The 26,535-nt window shown below is 37.2% G+C and overlaps 1 protein-coding gene across 2 annotated transcripts in view; it reads right to left on the bottom strand.

Moving 5' to 3' along the window:
- Positions 1–26,535, bottom strand: part of GUCY1B1 (guanylate cyclase 1 soluble subunit beta 1) — a 42,532-nt gene that overhangs the window by 4,545 nt on the left and 11,452 nt on the right. For both annotated transcript variants that reach the window (XM_048303685.1, XM_048303686.1), the window contains exons 3-13: positions 21,911–22,011; positions 20,775–20,893; positions 16,129–16,326; positions 7,272–7,502; positions 6,644–6,760; positions 5,677–5,810; positions 4,676–4,873; positions 2,781–3,018; positions 1,820–1,960; positions 518–672; positions 75–201 (exon numbers count right to left, since the gene is read on the bottom strand). In XM_048303685.1, coding sequence (XP_048159642.1) covers positions 75–201; positions 518–672; positions 1,820–1,960; positions 2,781–3,018; positions 4,676–4,873; positions 5,677–5,810; positions 6,644–6,760; positions 7,272–7,502; positions 16,129–16,326; positions 20,775–20,893; positions 21,911–22,011 — 1,759 coding nt within the window. The remainder of the gene's footprint in view (positions 1–74; positions 202–517; positions 673–1,819; positions 1,961–2,780; positions 3,019–4,675; positions 4,874–5,676; positions 5,811–6,643; positions 6,761–7,271; positions 7,503–16,128; positions 16,327–20,774; positions 20,894–21,910; positions 22,012–26,535) is intronic.

Genomic DNA, 26,535 nt, shown 5'->3' with positions numbered 1-26,535 from the left:
CAGTGGTTTAGATTAAATTTTTAATGTTTACACCTTGTTTGAAAAGAACAAAATTACACTCTAGTTACTCATACCTCTGTCTCTGTACTCTTTCTGGACAAAAACCAAACCTGCATTGGCTCTTTTTTGCCCTTCATAGAAACTGGACCCCTGTACTCCAGGTGGAACTGAGGATCTGAATTTTCTGGTGTCATGAGACACCTGAAATTGAAAGAGAAAACATGTAAATGAATGCACTTTACATGTACACCACACACTATGTAAAATATTAAACTTGCTACAGGTATGTGAGCAAACTATCAAAAGATTCAAATCTATCTCTATATCATTATTATGTTTGCATGCCAGTAATTGTGTATCATAATGCAGTTTGCCAAACAGTTTCATGAGAAGTCACATACTTAAATAATGTTTGCAAGAGGACTGTCACTTTCAACTCCAAAAAAACTTTTATGGTATGCTGACAAAGTGAATTATTTTAAGATGTCAACACCAATAAAAATAATACATCACTCACCTGTAAGTATATTCAGAGACATTGATCTTTCCCTTTTCTCCAGTAGTTTCTGTCCTGCTTGTTAGATTCACAGTATTTCCAAAGAGACAGTACCGTGGCATCCTTTGACCTATGACACCTGTGACTACCTCACCAGTATGGATTCCTATTGTTATCTTTAGAGAGAAAAAATTAAGTTTGAATATTCAAAATTGAGGTAAGTAATCTGATGCTTCTGACTAAATACAGGGTATATGTCATTTTTATCTATTAGAGTTTATTTTTCCAATGTGCTACTCCTGCTTCTTCAAAACCTTTCATTCTGTGGGTTTTGTCACTTCTTTGTTTTTTAACTTAAGTACAGTGTCGTGCCTCTGACTTCCACATGAATAATCAAACTCTGTAATTTTCCAGCATGCATCCTGCTGTTATTATATACTGTGAAAATAAAGAAAAAAGGTGGGCAGAGAGGCATACTCTGAAGGTCTGTGTTTAGTGAGCGCTCAGAAGGTGCAGAAATGGATGGCATAGGTCAAGAAAAAAAGATGTTTCTCAAAGGAAAAATCATGGTATTTTGTATTCAGAAGCTCAAGAGATAGGACAGGGAGAAGCTTGTTCTTGTAGCATGGTACAGTTATTGTAAAGCCCCAAATCACTTCTCACTGCTTTCCTCCATGATAAGTGAACTACACAGCTCTAAGCTAGGTGATAGAATGGTAACATTCATGTAAATAGAAATATGCATTGCAATCAATCATTTTCTGCTCACAACCTTCTGATGAGGACAGCCAATGCTGCTTGCCCAATTCTGTTATCAGTGCCACAACATCTCTGTAAAGTCCCACAATGTGTGAACTTCCACTAATACACACTAGTGTCAGCAGTCATTGCTGTAACTGTCTATGGAACTGTACTGCTCTTTTTAATGCAATAATTTCTCATTCTGACAGGAGAATCTGAGGTGTAATCAAAAATATCAGGGAGGGAATATTATTCTTTTGTTCATTGAGTTGAAGAAGACTCAACAGATTTTTCTTGATGCACAATAGGAATTCATTGATTATATTGAAACGATCAGAAAACTGACATAAATGATGTGGACCTAAATTAGTCCTTTACCTTTTAAAGCACAATAGGCATTTTAAGGTCTGGGAACTGCACATGTCACAGCTACATGTGACTTCTCACATTATTTGTACAAATCAGTCTCAAAATCTAACAATAACAAAGCTTGCACAGACTGGGACTAGAGCATTACCGTATTTCAAAGCATTATCATCCTATCAAAGAACGGGTTTTCCGTTCAAGCCCACATTTACTAACCTGTACAGGCTCACCATCTACTTGAACTTGGCCTGCTATTTCCATCATATCCAAAGCCAGGTGGCAGATAGATCGTGCATGATGCATGCAAGGCTCTGGTAGACCACTCACTGTCATATACTTGTCCCCAACTGTTTCCACCTATAAAGACAGATTTTTTTCAATTATTATTATGCCTTTTGGAGTACTAGAATTGATGTAGTGCTTCCTTCAAGACTGCTTGTCCTTTCAAATAGTTCCCTTTCATTCAAATCACCCTAATTACTGTCATCTGTGCTTGTTATTGAAGAGAATTTATTGTAAACCCACCACGTAACAACTTACATTGACACTGTGATTGTGTAAACCTGAGTCTCTCTTCTGGTGTCTTCTCAACGAAACTGAGCTCTATGTTTGTTCTGACTCACACCCTTGATTCACACAGTACAGGCCATAAAATTCAGTTCTAGTAAAAGCCAGGAATGAACTTCATAGATATAAACACACAAGCAAACACATGGACATATGTATGGGTTACATATGTATCTCTCTCTGTACCTTCCTGCTACCAGCCACATTTGCAACTACACCTCACTCCTAATGAAGGAATGAAATTCACATTGAGTAACTGAGTAATAAATTATGATTTACAACTAGAAGACCCAGGAACAGGACTGAAAAACTTAAAGCACAAGGTCAGAAGAACCACAAATGTCTTGTGTAAGTTCACATATGCTAAATGTGGAAGTACATTTGTATGTGCACCTAATGGGTAACTGCAGAAATCGTAATGAGAACTTAGCACTTTATGTTCCCTCACACATTTAGAGATAACCAACATACTCTTCTGTAGATATCTAATATCAGACTGAGAACATATGGGTTTTTTTAAAATGCCTAAAATCCAAGAAAAGACTGGAAAATTTACGATAGTAAATTATCGAAAAGTAACAGATTAGATACTTTAAAAATCTATGCTTACCTTATAAACAAATGGATTCCTTCGTGAATCAGTCAGAATATCAAATCTTGTGTAAAGATCATTTAAAAGGTTGACAATTTTCATGGCTCCCTCTCCAGAGGCGTGTTTACTACAAAAGGCATTGAATCCCACAATGCCACTGAACAGAATGGTGACATTGTCATAGCGCTTGGCTGGAACAGGACGCTTGTGTCTCAGCTCATTTGCCACTGATGGCGGTAGAACAGAGTACAGTAATCTACACAGGTAAGGAAAGAAAGGCACAAACAAAACAGAGAGAATGTGAAGAAAGGTGTTTTCAGCACCACTCTTCATATATTAACTTCCTACCCCCCCACAGGGCTTATAATATACTTCCATCATCAATAAGCAACAGAAAAGATGTTTACTGAAGAATATGTTATTTGGAAAACAGGAACTGATCTACATCAGCATGCCATTTCAAACACACATTAATGCATCTAAATTATCAACAAAATGAGACATATATTACTAATTCTTCTGACATGATCTGTTAATAGTGTCTTGGATCACTCAGCTTATTTAGTATGTTTTTGCTCACAGAACCATAAAAACTGCTAAAAAGACCATGAAGAGGATCAAAGAGTTGTTCCACCTCTGATCAATTCATGCATTCTAAATGCTTACTCTCTGTTGAGCATGCTGCTTTTAGGGTTAGAGTGTCTTTAATTACTAGTCTATATGACATATTAACACTTGTTCATATTATAAGTTACACAAAATCCAATCACACACAGAAATTCACCCTATTCTCATGTGTATTCCTTCAACTTTCTAACTGCTATCTTAAGGTCCATTTCCCTCCTGACACACCTAAGTGGACAAGCTGAAGATCTCTGACTGTTTCACAAATCTTGAACATCATTTTGTACACAGCCTCCTGCACAAACCCTCATTAGTTGCCTTTTTGGCAAGTTCACTACTGCATGAGTTATAATTAGTGAATACTTTTGGCACATCATACAGTAACTGACACTGTCTGTTCCAGCAGCTGCCATGAAGGCTAGAATTCCTGAAGATAAAATGACTTTTTAAAGCAAGCCAAAAGGCATGAAGAGGAAAAGATACTTCTTATGCTTTGTTTTCTCTGGTTCTCCTGTCCATCCCTTTTTCCATGCTCCATTACAGAAAAAATGTATCTGTCAATAGAATTAATACAGAGATGGGACTATGTTTTATAAATGAACCCCACACTACTTTTCACACAAGCTTTTGTTTAATTTGCCAGTCATTGTTGAGCTGAGATGCCAAAGAGTAATGACCCTTGAATTTGACTTTATAGTTATCTGCAGAATTGGATTTGGGGCCCAGTGCACACTTACTGTTATGTGTTAGTTTTAGGTACTTATATCTAGATAAACCCAAATTCATTTCTACAAGTAACTATAATCAAATTCATAGCATTAGGCCATTGCAAAATTTCAGCTTTACACGAACTATTTTCAAGATTTATAAATTATGTTTTTCTGTTCTGTTAACCTGTCCCAGAAAGACAAATTTGGTTTACTGAACTCTGTCAAACAACAGCACTTGGGCATTCATCAAATTCACCTCTGCTACAGTGACTGCATATAAGTTTCCAAAATTTTAAGTAATTCACAAATAAAAAAGAATTGTCAGCTCACTTTTTATAACTTTTCTTATCAGGGAGGGAGCCATCAAAACATCTAGGCATATAATGGCCTAGACTGTGGGTGACATTTGACAACCTAAATAAAGAAATACCCTATTAAATGTTCTTTCTTGACTCCAAAATTACCAGTCCTGATTATCTCTGATATTCCCTACAAGATTCTGTTATTTTTTAAAGAGGGTAGCTATAAATAATATATTGCTTTGAGTGTTTCAGTTCAAAATCAAGATTTGGTTCTTACGTGTCTGTCTTTTTCTTTTCATCTTCCAGTGCACGCAGTGTGTGCTGCAGTCTGTCAGTGAGGATCTCGAGCTCCTGAGTCAGTTTATATTCCTCTCTGAACTGCTCTCCCAAAAGAACCAGATCACGGGTAGCATCGTGCAGTGGAATATCACTCAGATATAAACCTCTCCTGGTTAAATCATCCAAGTTCATCACACTGCAAAGCAGAAAAGTATATAATAATATGGATAAAATTAAACTTGCCAGAGGAGCATTTAAAATTCAAACAGCAGAGTCTGCTGAATAACAGTAGAAAGCTGAAGCTTCTGAACTTGTGATGAGCTGAACAACATATCCCTTCTACGAAACACCTTATTTGTGATCATTCATGTTAACCCATGGCTCTTGATTTTTGCATTTAAATACAGAATTCTTATTATGAGTTCCATGAGCATATCAAATGTATGTACTACAGCACACAAATTAAAGTGAGATTATGTAAAGGTAGGCTCTCTGCCTTCTGTCATCATCCCCTCTCTCCCCTTTACACAGGAGGTTAATGCATCGTAACTGCATAATCCGATGTGTTAGTTTAACATGCTCTTAGCTAAAGGATCTTTCCATTCAATCCCCCATTCCAACCACTTATCACTGATCTATTATAATAAAACTACTGCAAATATACATGAACCCACATAGAAAACCAAATCATTGTAACATTTCTTAGCACTCTCTGAGTAAAAAACAAAGGACGAAACTTGAAAAAAAAAAAAAGGAATATGAGGAATAACAATTTGTACAAACTGGGCCAGAGCAACCCAATATTTATATTGAGTATTTAATAATCAGTCAAGTTCCAATGTTTAAATGCTCCTACCTCTTTTAGTATAAACACATCGAAACCAATTAAATCAATATTCAAACCAATTAGTCTCTGTCGTACTACTCTCATAAGCGTTCTTAAAATTAGTAATTGTAAAATGGAAACCAGTATTATAGAACTCTCTAGGTTTGAAGTACCTTGGCGAACAAAGAAAGAGAATGCTGTCTGCTTCAGGCAAGTAGATCATTTGACCTTTCAGCCGTAAGCAGCTGATTTCTGTGCCAGTCAGTTCATCTTCACACTCCAACTTTTCCACATCCAACAGCCCCTCCTGGTGATGAAAAGTCACAACTGTGTAAGGGCAATGGTGTGTTATGCACCAGGCCTAGTATATAAGTGCATTCACTACGAAGGCAGTGAGAATATCTGGAATAGACTTACAGCCTACATTAAACCCTGATTAATTTCTTATTTGAACACCACGCACTACCTGTATTTTAATACTGCTATTCGCTACCTTAAAGACACAACGCATGGTATCTTTCTTTACATTCATGTTCATAATTCCTTGTTTTCTTCCACATAATTTCTTAATAGTTTTGACGATAGTATTGCCTATTCTGTGAAGTTCTATCTGTGCCTGTGACCATCTCTAAGAAATCATCCTGGTTTCTCTCAGGTACAGTTTTCTTTAAATAACCAGGCTCCTTAATGTAGTAGGTGTTACTCTACATGCTGCATCTGTTCCTATCACCCGCCTCATCTCCTGCTCTCTTTAGAGAAAAGGGTACAGATCTGTGTATGAACGTACGGGCCCAAGCAAGAACACATTTCATATTTGTCTGCCACACTGTTATGAAGCAAAAGTCAATGTAATTACCTTTCTACATTTACTTTGATACAATGCCATATACTAGACTAGCCCCTTGCAGAGAAAGCATCAGACATGAAGTACATTTACTTCGCCATTCCTATAAAACATTCTGCTCAACAACTACACACAAATTCATACCTGTGACTCTCTCTTGGCTCAAGACTCAAAAGGGGCTGAGCATATTACTGTGCAGAGAATTTTCTCTGAAGAATTCTGAGCTTTCTGCACTTATCTCTCCAAAACACACTTCCTTTACTTAAAGAAAAGCTGGGAAAATATTCTCTAGTTACCTTAGTTCTCAGTACAAAGACTGTATTAATATGGGAGAGGATCCCATGGAAGCTAATATCAATATGAGGCCGGACCAAGGAGAAAACTGACAACAGACTGCAATTTCCTGGCTGTAGCTAGAATATTAAAAAACAGCAAAAAGAAAAGAAAAATATTGTTATGCTTTATAATAAAAATATACAATATTTAAAATATATTATATAGTATATATATTATATATAAAATTATATATATAATTATATATAATTATAAATAATTATAAACATATATATTATTTATATATATTTTATATAATATAGAGCAATTATATTCCATTTTCTTAGCTGACAACACTGAATGGAAGAGAATATATACTTTATGCATTTCCCCATTAAATCACAAAGATTTTAAATTATTCTCTTACTGCCTATGGACATGACCATAAGGAACAAAGCTGTTACAGAATTAGGCTATTTTCAAGTCCTTTTTCAAACAAGAGAAGCACAATTTAGTAAATATTATACACTTACATGGGAATGCTGTTTAGACAGAGAATCCTAAATCTATTTTATTCATCTTTATAATTACCCTGTGAAGCACCTATCACTATGAATTTCTACGGCTATCCATGCGTAAGAATCATCTAACCTGTGGAAGGACTCTGTATATAGCATTGCCACATTGTGTGACCACCAGATCTCTGTCAAATATGATGTGGAAAGGAAATGCCTTGCAGAAAGTATAGGGACTGATGCGAGACTCTTGGGTACCATTTTCTTCAAATCTGTCAAGGTCCTCATAGTAGTCCTCTTCTTTAGACTCTTTCTCTTCAATTAAAAATTGAATGTGGTCACACTCCTCATTTCTCTGTTGAATAACCTAGAGAAATGAAGAAAAAATGAAAAATTGAAAACTCTGCTACTCATTAGTAAGTGAAATGCTACTATGAAGACAGGAATGTATTTAGAGGAGAAAGGTAAGCTCAAGAATTGTATTCGCATCTTTAAAAATACTGTATTGTAATAAGAATTTCTGATTTTGTAGTCTTTGTAATTCCAGGTGAATAATTATGCCTTTGCTTAGCCACAGTTGCTCTCTGCAAGAGCAACATATTGAAGATCACCCAAATACAATTTATTAAGTCCGAGTGAAATGCAAACCCTGAAATGAGGAGTCAAGGCTCAGGTTATGCTTGCTTTTTTACTGGTACTAGCCAGAAAAAGAGGGTGGCCACTTGCCCTGAAATGAACCTGAGGTGAGTCTTGAATCACACAGAACACTCGAATACTTACTTTGATCACAACTGTTTGTAAGATCTATAACACAACAGCAAAGAGCACTGACTGTTTAGTGATGACTAAATAGTGCTAAGAGGGTGGGCATGACAACGACAGCAAGAAGAAAAGTGGATAGAGCAGATGTTAGAATACACAGTCCTTACACATTCCAGCAGATTGCAAGATCAGAGCCAACAGACGAAACTAAAAGCAACTACAATCTTCTCTGGGCTGTATTCCCTGTTAAAGGAAATGACAGCAAAACTAGAATAATCCACATCAGTGGAATATCAAAAAGGTGTCTTTAACACAGCATTTCACACTTCAGTAATTTTACTCGAAGTTAGTAAAAAGTATGAAATTAATAGGGATTATTTTGTTTGCAGTGAGAGTCACGTATGGCAATATAATTTAAGCTAATAACTAGTAGAATAACATCATTTACCCTGAGAAACCAAATTCACCTCTTCTCAAATTTAATTAGACTTAATGATTGGAAAAAAACAATTCTGTTTACACAGTACTGTTTAGCAGCGACTTTCTGGAACATGTTCTGATTCTACTTTTATGTAGAGTCTGATCCTAAAGTCACTGAAGCAAAAAAAAAAGATTTCTTAAAATCTTTCAAGCATCCTGATTTTGCCCTTTATACATAGTCTTAACCACAGAGATTAACAGCTACAATTTGAAAACAGAACACATATGCACAAACACTGTGATCGATCCCTCAGATGTTAAGTTTATTAAGTATTTGTTCTCCAAAAATAGTAGTTGCTAAAAATGCTGGGTTGTAGAGTGCTGATACCTTTATTTGTTCCTATACAAATGGAGGAGTATAAAACAACAAAACAATATTTTATTGATAAATTATGTTTAATTTAAGGTGGCAGTGTTTTTTAATTTACAAATTGACCACTTATTTGAAGGAAAGAGATGCTTTTCTGGAGGACAGTTTAGAGCAAGAGCCCGATTTAGGTGCTCCATAGCTGTGTGCTGCATTACTCTTCTCTTTCTGTTGCTTATGTAAGTAACTTAGAGAAAGATCAGCTTACTAAATTTACCAGCTAATGTAGGTACCCAATGCCGGATGTACAAATAGATTCAAATGTGGAGGATGATCAAATCTAACTGCCTCAAGAAACTGTACTGGTAATCCATATCCCAGTGTGTGACAAAGAGAAGTGGAAAATTATGAGCTAATAAGGGGTAAGCCTCAGAAAAAATATATGGTGATCATCTGAGGAAAACACATTAAGTGGGTTTGTCTAGGAGAATGGACTCCTAGTTCTCTGAATTCAGGGTTTAAAGGTTTTCCATGTCTTTCACTTCCTTTAAATCATTATCCCTGAAATTGTGAGAGACTGTGGTCAATATTGAAGATTAACAGAATGCAGTTAAGAGTCTTAGTTCTTACTTTCTATCACCCCTACAGGTTTTATTTTAATAGTACTGTTATTGTGGCCAGAGATAGCTGAGATTACGCACAGAAACCTTTATCAAATCGTGAAGATTTATCTCTAGAACTGATCTATGCTTCCTGATCATTTCCAGTCTCGGATCTTACTTCAAAGTGTTGCTCTTGCCACAAATGGAAAAAAAACCCTGCATACTTTGGATGAAAATTTCATTCAGCAAAGCTGATTTTAAAGTATCTAATCATTTCGAAGGAAATGTTCATATTAACAGCACATCACCTTCCAGAGATATTATCTCCTTATAGCCATCTCACTCACTGCACACTAGTATTCTGTTACCAACCTGTACTTACAGATTTTTTCTGCAATCGTGCAGCACCTAACAGGTTGTTTCTAATAACCTCCCATTTTATTTCATTTACTAGAAATGAATGATGCATCAGTAAACAAAACTCGGGTTTAGATTAAAGAAATCACCTATAAAAATAGAACTGCTACATCCTTCAAGATGTCTCACTAGTTTGAGCCGTGACCCTCTGCAGATCCTACAAGCTCACACAGTTACAAAGTCAGCCTTCACACAGGCTGTGCTGTTTTCCTAACCTTTATAGATTAGAACTATAAAGTAACGTGCCAGTAACAGTGCAAAGCTACAAACTTCCCAAGCATCTTCAAGTTCATTTGAAATACTATTTTTGACATCTAGAAATGCTTGCTGTATTAGTGCAACATGTTAGTGCAGCAAATGAACACCTGGCCAAACACATGGACACGTGCCAGATCTACAAGACAGACACAGCGTCAGCTGCACACTCCGGATAAACATGATATGCTGTGGACATGGCTGGTTTATGGAATTTTATTCTCATCATTCATGCACAGACACTTATTAACAGAGACTTTAAGCATACTCCTCTCCAGGCTAAGAAATCTAATGATGCATCCCTAATTAACTTCCCAATGGATATGCAATTTCATGATGTCTTTTCTGCTCACACAACTTATGAACCATCTAATCTTCCTATCTCATTACTTCATCCACCTTGTCAGCAAATTTAAAATAAGCCCTTTTGACCATTAACATAAAATGTTAAATTCTGTTCCTTCACACCTGTACCTATAGATCCAACCTAATTGGCCAGATATTTGTCTGGAATAAGGACCTGCCCTAGATACTCTGCTCAGCTTAACTAGAATAGAACTTATCTACTGTTTGAGTCTGCAAGCAAAGTTTGCAAGCCACACAATTTCAGTATCATTTAAATATTGTTGAAGAAGCATCTGATAAATGCTTGACAAATGAAAGTTCAGTGACAAAGCAACAAAGCCAGCAATCAAGTCTAATTCTTCCTCCTGCTGCAGTCTTAGCTGGTGAAGTGACATCAGTTCACAACATCTAAGAGCTCAATCACCATAGTAACCGCAGTTAAAACTGAAGAGAGAAATCACTCTCCTGGTTTCAAAGAGAATATGTAACATCTAACTGCTAACCTGCCTGTGCTTTCCAGAAGATCTACCTTTAGAGTTTGTCCTTGCTAATCACGTGAAAACTCACACCAGTATTTCACAGAATGACAATTCAGAGGTAAGTTATTTTTAAATGAGTGTTGTTTAATGTATTTGGTGAGTTTCACACAAGATATTAAATCAAGCAGTATCGCTGTGATACAGAACACATAATGAGCACATGCTATCTGTTAAGCTGTCACTGATGTGTCTACAAGACAAGACTCAATTCTGTAGATCTGAGCATATCCCCAGGACACGCTCATATCTCAGCATGGCAGGACAGAATGTCCTTGGACAGGGATCTTTTTTGATGAGATTGTGAAGATTAATACAAAAACAGGGGGGGTTTTGCCTTTAAAGGTCAATACAGAATGAAATTCTTGATCTCTTCTGATCAAAACTGACTATGCAATGCTGCTTAACAAAGTTCACTGCAGCTGTTTCAGAATGATCCCAAGACAAAGGAGTTCACTAGAAATGGCACCATTTTTAGTTTTGCATAACCAAAGTTAGAACTGTGGGGATATCTTCACTTGGCAGCTGGTTTCAGTGCTGACTGTCTCACTTCACCAAACCACTGTGCCTGGAGATAGTGAAGTTTCCAGCTACCCTTGTGCCAAAATTAGAGGCTGATCATGCTCCATGATTGACTTATCTTCACGCACAGCTAGCATTTTAATGTGTGGACCAGTACTGCTTGTCCTCCATGACAAGTACCCAAGTAATTTTTAGATCAGCTCTCCTGTGGGTCACGTCTTCACTTTGTCTTTTACATTCCCATTAGTAAGTCTGAAATTACCATCTTGTCAAGGACTTCCCCTGGTCTTTTCTCATTTTACACTGTACACCATCTTCTCTATGTAAAAGATTTTGACAGCCTGCTCTCAGATAATAACAGAACTGCAAAAGTCTGCTCTCCCAACAGATTCTTGGGCTTTGTTGGATTATGTACAACATTCTTTGTTGACCCCTATCATTAGTAGCCTTGAGGGAATCCCTGTTCTGACTTCACCTTCACAGGTCACCCTCATTTATAATATACAAACAACCTCTGACAAGTGAAGCAAGAAAAGGCATAGCCAGTAGGCTGCTAACAGATCTCATGACTAAGTTTGTCACCAACATTGTGATGATGTTTTAGTTCTCATAATGAGACTGGCAGAACATGAATATTCTTAGTGTGTCCACAAAGCAACAATTTTTGAGACAATACCTGCTGCAAAAATTATAGTCTTAGTTCTATTTGGCTCTGTTTGGATTACCATATCAGAGAAGATAGGGCAAATTGGATTTGACCTAATTAATCAATTAATGTCAACTTGGGCTTTCCTGAACTATTCAACTGGAATTTTGAATCCAATTTCAAAACAAATTGCTTTCCTTTCAGTGCTAACAACGTCCAACAGAAACAAACTGCCAGGTTTTTTCCCTCCCTTGCCTTCCACACACACTCTAGCTGTTAAAAGAGAATGCACATTTCCTGACAGACACCCTTCTACAAAAAGGAAGCCCTTCTGTATTTCAGAAGATATATATATATATATAGATATCTATATATATATGCAATATATATATGCATGCATATATATAAAATTGCTCTGTGTGAAACTAAAGAAAGGGAATAAAATGAAAACTTTTTCTTCTATTTAGCTATTTCTCCACCCAAAGAGACAATTTGGGACAAAAAAAGAACAGTATTTTTCCTAATATTTAGTTTCCTCTTGTGATCATTAGTTGGTTTTCTCTGCAGGTTGAGGAAGGCGATCCTTCCCCTCTCCTCAGCACTGGAAAGGCCACACCTGGAGTGCAGTGTCCAGTTGTGGGCTCCTCAGTACAAGAGAGATACAGAGCTACGAGACAGAGTCCACTCCCTCTAGGGAGGTCTGCTAAGATGATCAAGGCACTGGAGCATCTCCTAGAAGAGGAAAAGGCTGAGAGAGTCGACCCTGTTCAGCCTGGAGAAGATATGGCTCAGGAGGATCTCATCCATGCACACAAATATCTGAAGGGAAGATGCAGAGAGGATGAAGCCAGGCTCTCTTCAGTGGTGTCCAGTGCCAGGACAAGATGCAATGGGCACAAACTGAAAGGCAGTGTTGCCTCAACATAAGGAAACAGTTTTCTACCATGAGATGGAGCACTGGCACCTGTTGTCCAAAGAATTTGCAGAGTCTCCGTCCCTACAGATAGCTGAAAGATGTCTGAACATGGCATGGAACAACTGGCTCTAGGTGGCCAGGCATGAGCAGGTGAGGTTGAACAAAATTACCTCCAGTGGTCCCTTCCAATCTCAGCCATTCTGAAACCCATGAAACAAAATCTAACCACTTAATGGAACAAAACCAGTATTATCAAAAACAATTAAGATCTGCTACCACCTTTACAGAGACTTGTAATATATTAGACAAATTCAAATGAAGTTTCATGAAAATACAGACTTAGAAGCATGTATTCTCTGAAGCAGATTTATGTAAGCCTTTGCTCAAAATAGATGGAGAAGAAAAGTTGGATAATGAAGTACTAAACATCAAATTGCAGATATCAACTTCATACTAATATAAAGAGAACTGCAGAACCTACTGAGTCAGTCCTCTGTTGGATTGTTATGTAAATGCTTTGGATAAAGAAATTTGAAAGGACAACTCAAGAATCTCTTTTTGCAAGTCAGAAGATGACTCCTGTAATAACACTGGAAACTTTGGGCTAGGCACTGAGGTTTTTACTGGATCCAAAAAAACCCCATTCTTCCTTAAGAAAATGCTAACTGAAGTCCAAACCAAAATTTTTACAGTAGAGGCACTGATTGGTCCACTTAAACTGAAGGAATTAAAAGCAATTCCATCATTTTTCTGTGCTGTGCTATTTCAAACAATACACTGCAAACATACTAAGACAAAAAAGCATTAATTTACTAAATTATGAGGCAAGGAATGGAGATGAAAGAAGTTGGTCTATTTTTTCTCCTATTCTCAATACTTTGAACAGTAAAACTATCTAGTTATTACAACAGCAGACTTGACTTTAAAACCTTCACTCCGTATCATTCATGATTCATAGCTGACCTGTGGAGTAATGGAGGAATACTTTCATTGTCTGTGTGGATAAGCTGCAAGTTTCAGCACTCTCACCTTAGAGAATCAATTCTCTGCTTATCTACCACTGAAGTTTCTGAGTACCTGTGGAGTACAGCAGTATGTAATGTCTTAGAGATGTCAAGACATAGGCTTTATTAACCAGGAGAGACACAAAAAAGTTCAGGGTTAAGGGAACCTGACTTTCTAACAGGGAAAAGGTTAAAATTGGGGTAACAGACAAAGTAAGACAATATATGCTTTCTTCAGTTCAGAGGTAATACTATTTTTTAGGCACCTATGTACTTTTTTACCTCAGACAGTCTGGAAGAACAGTGTAGATTTAAATTAGACTTTGCGTCCATTTACAGTCGGTTTGACTAATACTATTAAATATCTATTTACTTACAATACAACAGTAAAATTTCCAGAAAATCCTAAAAAAGTCAAATTAAAATAAGAAGTAAATACATAATAAATACCTAAATCTCTTTGGAACATTTATTATTTGTGAGAAGTTCTAGATGGATATTAATACAATTTTCTCAGCAAAGTAACCTTCAGATTGAGAGCACAGTTTATCAAAAGTTTGTGCTGCCAGCTGGTTTGGACAACCCAAATTTCTCCTCTGCCCCATGGATCACTTTTGCCTCTGTGCGGCCCTCTGAGAGACAGAACACTGAACCATGGAAAGGAACACATGAAGGTGAAAAAAAAATCCATAAAAAACCCCCGTTGTTTTGCACCCAGTTCATTTCCTCAGTACAGTTTATTTTATAACTTGACACCAGCTGGAGAGACACAGCCGAAGAAGCTGCTGTAGGACAAGCTTGAGCACTGAGAGAACAGGGACTGCTTAAGCTGCCTGTGCTACCAAAAGAAATGCTTGCTTGTCAAGCAACAGCTTCAGCCCTTTCGCAGCCAACTTTCCAACATGGTCCTTCTTGTCTGTCTCAACACTTCAAATAAACAGGGATCTAAAAAGAGCATTGTTTTGATTCTGTTGTATCCTTCTGTATCTGATTACTAACACCTGCTGCAAAAGTTTGAACTGTGGTTTCCTATAAAACAGAATGTAAACAAGGACACAAGTATATCACCGCACTATACACAACTAGACATCTACTATAAACCTGAGCTAGCTTAATAGGAAACCTAAAAGGTAAACACTCCAATATAGCAGTACAAATATCTTTGTCACTGGATTTCTTGCAGATCTCTTATCCAAGCAAAGTCATGTTTTTGTGATAAAATTGTGAAAGGATTTCCTGAGCAAGAATACAAAGAAACTGGGCTAAAAATGTAGTATGACTAGGAAATATTTTAAAAACCCCAAGGAATGTTTGCTGTACCTGCTTAGATTCTTTTCTACTTGATGGAAAGAATTTTATGTCACTGCAGTATTTCTAAGATAAAAACACCTTCATTTTTTGTTTCCCCCTCCATATGTATCTACACCTTTGACCAAACTCTGATTTTATACTACTACATATGCAAGGCCTGATCAATTAAATCTTTCTGTTGCTCTGTATGGGCAAAGCAGAAGCCTCTTTCCCATTTCACAAGTGACTTAGCAGAAATGACATTACATAAACTCTGTGACTGAGGAACATTTTCTCACTTCTGGGGCTGTAGGTGCATATCCAGTCACAATTCCATGCAATGATAGCATGAAGCCCACAAACATGTCTTGTTTCTGGGAAGGACCTGGCATACTGGCTGGGAGGAAAACACTGCTTGCCAGGCAGGTCTCATCAATGCACATCAGCCTCACAGTCTGCACACTGATGAAGAATCTAGGACACAAAGATGAAATGTCCATATTCTCACAGAATGCAGCTGACGGTAAGAAATATATGCCAAATATAAAATAACGCATATATAAAATATGCCAAATATAAAATAAAGGGGGGAAAAAGCACCCCAAACAAGCCAGCATCTAATTTCTTTACATGTCCTCTTTACAAACTTTCTCTGAATAAGGGGATATTGTTCTGCACTGTTCCCAGTTGGGTCTGCCTGCAAATTAGTGCTGGCCTTCTCAGTACATGGCTAATGTGTCCTTCAAGCAACACAAATGATGATGGCTGTTCCTAAGAGTCAGTACTGATGCCACTTTTTCACAGAAGACAGCAACAGTGAAAATTACTGTTTGCCATCACTTCACTTTTGATTTTCTTGATTTTTTCCTACTGACATAATTTTTCAATGTGTGTATCACTTCAGACATTACCTTCATATCTATTTCTGTACCGTGGATCTGTTGAGCTACTGTTTTGATGATTCCAATGACAATATCCTGAAGACCTTCTCTTTCTGAGTAGTAATGCAGAATGAGTCCCTTTCCCTTCTCCGCGTCGGTGCATCTGAAGGAAGGTGCTCGCATACCCGGGTAAATAGTAGCGAGGTGGTCATGCAAAGCATCCAGGTTCTGGAAGAAGATTTTAAAAACATGATTATAAGGCATTCACTTATTATTTCTGAAGAAAGTAAGTACATATTTTGTCTAATCTGAACAGTCCCTTTCTCCTACTGCTCATACTTCCACGCTTTTGCCTTTTCCTCTGTAGAACTGTCATCACAGCAGGCTTTTCAGGTAGCCTGAAATGTTCTTTCTATCTACCATGGTAATTTCTGAACAATGAATGGCATAAAAATTAGGACCATTATAAATTACTCCAGATAGTAAGAAGTCATGCTTGTTTATGCTATATTTTGAAACATTCAGATGATTAAAGACCTTCTGTGTGTTTCTCAGTCTGCTACCTCATCCAGTTTCATTCCTTCCAATTCTAGTCTCTGTATCTCCTCTTCAAATATTAATTCAGGAGTCAAATACAAATAAGCATGTCTGAATAAACATAAATCTTTCTCCTTATTATCAGTGAAAAAGCCTAGTTCTGACACCATAATAACGAAGTTTACAGGGCCTGACAAAGTTTCAAATTCTAAAGTTAAGTTTTAAATGCTTGAAAGACCAACCTCAAATACATATTTTCTTTGACAATAATTGAAAAACTCCACAGAATAAACAGAAATATTACAGCTGCTGTAATAATGTATCAGAAAAAGTTGTTCAGGAAAGGGAAGAGATTTTTTTTTTCCCCTGCCACTGTCCTGGACATCTCAGGTATTTAACTTTAAATCTTAACCAGACAAACTGTGATCTGGAAAGCTGAATTATAGACTAATAGGCATACCTAATAAGGACATTAAAGAGAAGAGTGAGATCAAAATCACACTTAAAACACAACACTAGATTCAACTTTGATCACGAAGCAATCATCAAGGCTCCAAGTTGCTATTTACTGTACATTTAACATAGAGCAACCTAGTTTGCAGGATAGTGTTGCAACCCACAATTTTTTATTTATGTTGTAAAATTCATACAACTCCTTCACATCTTAACTCCAGAACATTACTGCATATTTAAAATGCTGTTCTCTCACTGCCCTGCAAATAACTGCTACCACAAGGCTTTGCATATTGTTTGTTTTCTGCCAACATCGGAAGTGAGGTGAAAATATTTTCAGTGCGCTGTCTGGGAAATTCTCCACCTTTCATGAGCATCTGTCGATCACCAAATTTGTGGAAGCATACTGAACTTGATTTCATGTGAGCTGCGAAGTGCTTGAACAGCTGCCTCTTCTCCTGGAGACCTCCAGAGAAAATGACACTCTTAGCAATGAATTCCGTGGGATGTACTTAGCCTGGAATTTCCTCCTTCAGTTTTTTAGCTTGTTTCAAATTCATGTTTTTGTTGCTATATCAACATCTCCAAATTAGAACTTGAAGAGGCAACAATCTGGGAGTCAATTCATTCCAGCTGCTAGTGGGCATTGACAAGAAAACAAAATGTTTGAAGACAAATTCTGTAAGAACCTTGCAGGGTTCAACCCAGTGAAATTGGAAGAGACTGCTTTGAAAAAGAGTGTGGATGAGAACAGAGCAAGAGAGATGACTGGCTCTGAAAGACTGAGCTGCCATCTCCTTAACTGGATGCAGGACTGCAGTTTCAGTACATATGCCTCAGAAACAGCCGGGATACATTGACCTTTTAGAAAAAAACTCTTAGGGAGATACATGGGAACAGATGATAATCTTCCAGTTACACAGTCACCAGCTGAAGAATTTCGAATGGGGAATGGCCAATGTCAAGGACAGAATTTTTGTAAGATGGTTGTCTAAGTATTAACATTTAAGTCTGGCACAAGTGTGACTAACAACTGGCAGTAGCCCCATTCTGCAAAACCACTTTGCCACCCTTCTCTACTGCTGACTTTGCCAGAGCAATGTCACAGGTGAAGTCCATGGGATATGTCCTTCAGTTTTTACTCTCTAATCTTCCAGAGTGGGTGACTTACAGCTCACTGTGTTCAAAACCTCACTCCAACACATAGTCAAGGAGTAGACATGTTTTTCCAGATCAAGGAGCTGAAATCACTCCCAGATCTAGACACTGTCATTGTTACTCCTACTCCTAATTTTTTGCTGGTTTTGATCCATTCTAAATTGATATTGCAGCTTCTGAAAGAACAAATTTCTTTTTTATAGTATGTTCACCTGCTGTGAGGCAGAGGTGCACTCAGGTGCAGATTATAATAGGCTAAGGTTGCCTTAATAATAAGCCATGAATTCTTGGCTCCTAGACTGCTCAGATGTATGCCAGAGCTTGTGCTGGAAACAAAGAACAAATTCTAGAGCTTTGAGGAACAGGGATCAGCTCCATGGTGAAACACAAGGGAATCTCCAGGCAAGAACAAGCAGTCATACTAAATGAGGCTGACCTGGTCTGTCTAAAAGTGACAGTTGTGGCTGGCACCTGAAATACAAAGACACGCTGTTCAGTGCTGTGTGGTACACAGCACCTGGAAACTTATCTAAAAGAGGAGTTCATCCCCTGAATTTTATTACACTGTAATCATGAAAACCTGAACAGTCATGTAAATAATTCCTCAAATGAGAGAACTAACCACTACTCCAGTCTTTGATTTTCATTCAGTAAAAAGCTACTGAACTGAACCTAAAAGCATGCTTTGGGTTTCCTAGGAAGTCCTCTTTTCACACTGCTTCTCTTTGGCACAGTGTCTTTCAACATGACTTGCAAATCTTCCATGCTTGTGTTTTTCACAGAAAGTATAAATATTTGATTTTGTTGCCCTTTTTATTTTCCACTGTCATGAAGCTTGAAGTACCTGTGTTTCAACTATGAATAAACTAAATTTTCTTGAGATGTCAAAGGGAACAGAACATAAATGAGATTTATTTTCACATATTTTAAAAAGTTGCAGTTCTCAATTATTTTGTATAGATCCTGGACTCAGTATACATTTCAAGAAGCACCTTTTGGAACTCTATTATGTATTTTAAGAATCTGAGAAAAGTTTGGGACATTAAATGCAATCTGCACCTATTTTTTAAATGGTATATAAAGTAGTTTCCTGACCTAACATTTGTTGGAAGATGCAAAAGTAATAAATCACAGCTAATGTTAATTTTCCATTGTAATAAAAGCTAAAAAGTACACTTCTGGCACAGCTACTAATACATTAGCCCTGTTAATATTTAGAGAAGCATATAATATCCAATGTAATCTGTTAACACTGAAATTCAAACAAAGCTTAAAATGCTGTCATTAGAAGAATATAAATGTAAGCTGTTTCCACTTTTATAGATGTTTGGTGTGCATAACAAACGTGTCCAGTCCTTTCACCAGCACATGTGGTAAGAAATGACAAGAGAAGTGTATTATATGGAAAAGGGCAGGAGGGAAAGGAAATAGTATCTGTATTTCTGGCCCATATATGAGTAACCAAAGTGATGACACAATGGGCCAGCTACATCTTTTTTTTTCCTCCTCTCCTGTCCTTGCTCAACATTAACCACAACTTCAGTACATGAGTTATCTTCAGAAATTACTTTTATCTGAAGGCTTGCTTTGAGAGCAGCCTGTGAATGAAGCTATAAAATACAAAGGATGTCACATCCCATAGACAGACTGTGGTTTGCTGATCACTCAGATATGCACATGTTGGAACATCCACATACCCTGTCTGCCCAGCAACTACAGTCCACGGGATTTGTACAAGAAGTCTGGGTTGACTGCATCTAGGATGCTCAGGAATGATGCAGGTTTTGGGGCAGTGAGACACACAAGCAAATATTCAAGTAATCCAGCAAACTATGATTCTTTTTCCCTTAATGCTGGAGAGATTATAAGGGCACAGATGACAAGAGGCTGCTATATTTTCAGAGAAAATCAATAGTTTTGACAGTCAGCTTTTGGGCAATCTCCAGTTCAACACTTTTAACCTCATTACAGTACAGAGTCTCTCCAAGAGTGATATAGATCACAAACCTTAAATACAAAGTGCTTACTGCAGCAAACAATCTTCAGGTGACAAAAAAGGGAAGGCCATTTTTCTACACTTAGAAATAACACTTTAGCAAAGACCCTACATTTCTTCCATGCTATTATAAAATAATCTTCATTTTGTTTTCATGATGTTCTGCAGTTAGGAAAGCACATGAATTGACTTAAAAACTGCTTCTTTATCCCACCCTCAGTACATGGATGAAGGATAACATCTTAAGAGATAAGCTGTTATGAGCCCTAGCTCTGTATGTAACATACTATTAGAAATATCCAGTGTCTATAATTGTCAGAAATAACAGAATAAATACCCTAAAAATCTGAAGATCACATTTTCTGTTACTATAAACAAGGTAAGTCTTTTCACTTAACACACACCATCCCCCCAATTTGTTGCATATGAATACTCTTGCTCAAAATTTCTCTTTGGAACTTCAAATTACATTTCTGTTGACTGGGCCATGATTCTGTCTGGTATCTGAAACAATTGGGCACAAAATTCTTACCTGCAAAAACTCTCTGACATTTGAGCCCAAGACACGTAGAATTGTATCATAACCAGATTCTTGACAAAACACAAAAAACATCTTCCCAAACATTTGAAGAATTTCCCCAGCATTTAGATCTAGTTAAAACAGGAAAATATGAGTCAGTCCCAACACTGTATTTCATGCACTTGCTTATTTCATTACTCTTATATTCACAAACAAGACAGTATCTAAACACTACCCAGATCCAGTAGGTCAAGAACAAAGTAAGATTCAGGATTCATATGGCAAATACTGAGTTATCCAATACAGGAATTTCACTAGGATTTACCAATTACCATTATTACTTCACCACATTGTACATTTCACACACATATAGCATTTAGATTCTGATACAGAAAAATGAATCACTTCTTGAAAATAAAGAAACTTGGTTGTTAGTAGTGCTTGCCTCAGCAGAGTTAATTCTAATTTACAATAGCATGAAACCACATCAGCTGCTCCAATTCAACATTACTACAGTCATCAGTCTTATAGATTCTTGGCTAATTACTGATGCAGAACAATTTCATACCGCACTTGGGTCTGCAGATAAAATAATGCTGATGGGCATATTTCTACCTTTTAAATTCCAGACCAGAGCTTCAATGATTGAAAATGAATGCAACCCAAATCAATGGCTGATATGCAATTAAATGAAATGTGTCCATGCCACATACATTTCTGTAACTCAGCATTGTTCTTTAGAGATCAAGGATTCATTCATTCATTAATTCATTCACTGCTCTTGCAGCAGTGGTTGAAACTTGGGTGTATTGGAAGGCAGCTGCAGTAGGATTTTACTTCAGGACTGCTTTGTAACACTGCCCATGCTCTGTGGATGAGGAATATTTCTCCAGTTTAAGATGGAATACTTTAGAAGTAATAGAAATAATTTCAAGGAATAAAAGGAATAAAATTTTCTTAAGAGAAATAAAAGAAATACAATTCTTTATTCTAAGATTTAAAAAAAAAAAATCCTCTCTTTGACCAATACTCCATTTTCACTTCCTCTGTGCTAAATCCTGTTCTTCTCTGCTACACAGATTTGGGGGGCAGGAGGGGTATTACCTTTTTTGTGATGAATAGGCAAAGAAGATATCTGTACTACTTACTAAGGACCTTGCTTGCAGCTGCAACAAGGTCATAGGTTTTGGAATCATCGTAGATTATTCTGACCAGAAACTGTCCCTCTTCATCCAGCTGTGCCTCCTTCCTAAAAAGAAAACAGAATAAAATCTTTTTGCTTGAGGGAAAAGCACCATATGGATAAAAGTCTTTTAAATAAAATAAGTTTGTAGAGTTATTTAAGACAAAAAATTAGAAATAAATTTGTTCCATACCTCAGTCATTAGTGTACAATGCAAATATTTCAGACCATGAGTGTTCTATAAATAATAATTAGATATAAGAAAATAAACATGATTTTTCAGTATAGAGCCTCAAAAAGAAGTTGCTGTACTAATAAAGACACAATCTGCATTTTAAAATAACAGAATATCCAATACTACAGCCCATGATGGGCTCTTTAAACACTTTTTAAGCTTTTTCATTCCATCACATTTCAATTACACTTTATTTACAAAAGGCGTGGGATGTTTCTAACAACCATTTGCACATATGTCCGAAGCGGAATTTAAAATACAGATGCAGGTACCAAATCAAGTATCTTTTTTCAGAATTCTGCACATGCCCAGCAGATAGGAAGAAAAAGGATGCTGGGATATTGCAAGGCCTTGTTCTCACATTGCACATCAATCCTCATGTGTAAAGTGTCACTACTTAGCTAAAGCACAATAAAAATACACATTTCTTCACTAAAGAAAACAACGCTCAGCCCCGGGTTTAAGACAAGACTCATACATAAGTCCTGTCCACATTTACTACTGCTACTAAGTAAAAAACCAAAACAAAATAACTACTTTGTTTTTCAGCGTCACCTAGTATTCTCTAGATCATGAACATCAGGTCAGCAGCTTGTCCAAAAGGCAGCACAACTCTGTAGGCTGTATTTTTTTCTGAGGAAAAGAAGATGATCCCCCAGACAATGAATGAACTGTTGTGCCTTCCAAACTTTGCATTTGGCACAAGTGAGTTACTAGGGAGGGCCCACAAGTGCCTTCCTCCCTATTTCACCCCATCTGCATGGCACAGGAGCCAGGCCACTCGTGCTGCAGGAGTGGCCAAGTCCCAGCTCTAGGGAAAAGGACAGGGAGCACCCTCATGGGCAGGCAGACCCCAGGACACTGAAGAGCCAGCTGCCCATGTGGTTGGTCCTGCTGTGCACAGAGCATGCCAATGGCCATGGCCCTGTCTCTGCCCAGCTTCAAGTAAAGTAATATTCTGTATTTGTTCTTATTTCCCTTGCAAATTTTCCTTCAACAGAAGAGGAGATGTGCAGAGGGGCCTGATGTGTTCTCTGATGAAGTCGTGCCCTGTTTGTTGAAGTCCTCATGTGAAAATGAGCACAGCCTCCTTTCTCAGTATGTTTTTTAAAATAGGTGGTCACCTCCTGTGGTGCCACCTACAATGACTCTCTATAGACACAGCATACTTCACAGAAATAGTGACAGAAGAGGAGACATTTGTAAGTACTCATGCTCTAATTGATGTACCTAGAATATATTTTGGCTCAGCAAAACTCATATGATCATGGCATCATTAGTATATTTGCAGGTGGAGGGTCATAGCTACCTCATTAAAAAGAAATTATACCCTTTCATCTAAATGTATCTCTGTCCTGCAGTTCATTTCAGGAAGTCAAGAGAAAGGCAAAGAGACAGGAAAGCCTTGAAGTGAATTACCGAATCACGTCACACCAAAAAAAAAAAAAAAAAACAAACAGTACACAATGTTGCTCTACAGAAAAAACCCCCTTAGAATTAGAAAAACTATAAAAAAGGCAGATTATGAGGTAGGTTTGAAAAAAAATCTAAGCATAAGGGATGCAAATCAAGACATTCATCAACTTGGTAGTATAATTATTTTTCTAATGTACAAATGAAAGAGGAGAATGAGTAATTAGTTATTTACTAGTACCATGGTAATGAGGAGCTTTTACCAGAGTTTGACAGAAGTGCTCTTTGAGATAAGGCTCAAGCCTACAGAGCCAATATTTCTAACTTCTGAATTTCCCTTGGTCACCAGAGGAATAACAAAAACCTACAAAAAGTAAAATTCTAAATCTACTATGTAAAATCCTGCAGTCCCTTTTACATCAAATTCTTTCTCTCCATTATCATAACATAACCAACCATAAATTAAAACCAAATTCTTTGACTGTAACTCAGGTTTTGATTTTCTAAAGCGGTGTCATTTATTTAAAAAATTAATTAATACAAAATAATAATGTCTGCAGAACAATTCAAGCATTTACAGATATAGTGGAATTATCCATCCATAGAAACAGAAATATTTCCTCCGGTACTCAAAGGGGAGAGGTCTGAGAATTAAGTACTCTTGTTGATCTTAAAACTGCTAGATGGCAAATGGTACTGCTGAGAAGGACTGATTCCAATCTCATATGGCAGTATTCTACTGACCTAAGTGAAAAGACTCATCATTTAACCCTCCAGTTTGTAATCACCAGTCTTTGATAACCTGTTCACTTAATGGATATCTGGAAGCCATTATTTTCTTTTTACTCTTCATCTTCCTTTAATCTTGCTCCTCACATTCTTCCCACTGTCCAAAAATTACACAACATTGTTTCTATATTTCAAAAATATATTATTTATTAGTAACTGAAGTAACTGTTACTTGAAATAACCATTTTTATACTCATTCTAAGAACAATGAACTGAAAACAAGCTAAGCAATTTTCCTACAGGAATATGACAAGGCTATAGGGGACATGAGACTAAATATCCCTCATAATTCTACATAAAAGGAACGTTGTTCTCTAGCCAATGACCTAAAAAATATTGTAATAACCTTAATTAAGCAGGGTCTTAAGCAGGAGGAGAGCTGGAGTTGCCAGTGGGAAATGATGTCTTGAAACATAAGACATCAGTCAGGGACAAGAAGGTAAAGTTTACATTTCCTAAGAACAGAATTGAAATGAATATGAGAAAAGAAAACCATCTTGATTCTTTGATTCTCATAACATGGTATGAAACTACAAGTCAGCTACAGTTTGGAGGGATGTTTGCAAAGGGTGAACAAACTTTCCCACATCTCGGATACATGCTGTGCTTTCTTTTAGTCTCTCTGATCTGAGCCAAACCACAAAGGATAGCACACACATCTGGAAAACCAATGAACATCCTCAAAAATACTGCATACTTGCACAGTCCAGTAGACACAGTTTTTCTGTGTGAGAATATTCTCTATGAAAAATTGTCCCAGTTTGATGATGTTGGTATCTCTTTCAAAACTTCTTACATTTCTTTCTAACTACATTGACTGGAACTTTTCCTGTTTACTTCTCTGTGCCAAGCCATGATTCTTCTTTCCAATTTTATTTGTCTTTAGTTTATGTTGTCAAAGATTTTCTTCAGTATCTGCAATTTCTCTGAGCCACCACCTTTTAAAATCACCACTGGTTAGTTCAGTGCCTATTCCATTTAATTATTTTAACTATTTATTTTCGAGTTTACTCTAGATCCTTTGGATCACTCAGAAGCCATCTGAGCAGCACTACTCATGTACTTCCCATTAAAAAATAATTTTAAGGTAAGCAAAATTTTCTAGAAAACTTGTCAAAGTAACTAGTTACTCCTGCAGGGGAGTAAATATACTTCTCAGTCAAAATCATGCAGGCAAAAACTTATTTGCTTATTCTACAAATATGGCAAATACTATCACAATGTCTAATCCAAGCCTGTGTGAAAATATAAACTGCTTTTTTAAGATCCATGCTTGAAAATTATTAAATTTCAGAACATTCTTCTTCCTTTCCAAGTCAATTCCTTCCCCATACCTCCAAGATCTGTTGTGCTGGTACATCCTAGCAATTTAGATAGGTGCTGAGCTGAAATAAAATTCAGTTAGGTATCTGTTTTTCTGTATTATTTTTCTGCTAGATGAATTTCCCTGTCTGCTCCATCACCTGTTCACAGAAGCTGGTGTGCATACAGACAACACACAGCCAGAGTGATTGTGGACAGGCTTCTGAAGCCCTTCTGCCTCCCTCAGTAGTCTGACAGCAGTGAGAGCTTCCAAATGCTTTCTCTCTGAAGTACTAGTCTTAAGACTACATGCGACGGGAAAATGCAGCAGTGAGTTCATCCAAGATGGCCAATGCAAAGGGAAAGCACTCCTATATTTACAGAGGCACTGGTCCTTGATCAAGTCTACAGAACAGCAGGTCCTCTAATCAATGTGTCTGAGACAGCATCACAGCTATCAGCACCAAAGAGGCCGACCATGGCTGACCAGAGGCTGCTGACCCCAGCAGCCCAGGAAATGGAGCAGTGTCATTCAGGTGAATGGGCAATACCTAAAATTTCCTCATGGCTGCAGTCTTCCCTCCTAATTAAGTGACCCTACCTGATTTCTCAAAGCTGCCTGCACTAAGGAAATGGTTCTACAACAAGGCTCATATGAAGAAATATATGATAGTGTTGTGAAAACTGTTATAATACTAAGAGTGAGGCTGCTTTGTCAGCTCTGCAGAGCTGCTGTGGTTGGCTGTCCATCATGAGCAATTCCCTTACATTTGTATTTGGCTGACCACATTTCAGAGAAAACTTCATAATCCATAGCTTTACAAAAAACTGTGGCATTTCCCTTGAAATGT

Source organism: Corvus hawaiiensis, chromosome 5, assembly GCF_020740725.1.
Source record: "Corvus hawaiiensis isolate bCorHaw1 chromosome 5, bCorHaw1.pri.cur, whole genome shotgun sequence".
Taxonomy (NCBI): Eukaryota; Metazoa; Chordata; class Aves; order Passeriformes; family Corvidae; genus Corvus; species Corvus hawaiiensis.
This window is presented reverse-complemented; position numbering and strand designations above follow the sequence as displayed.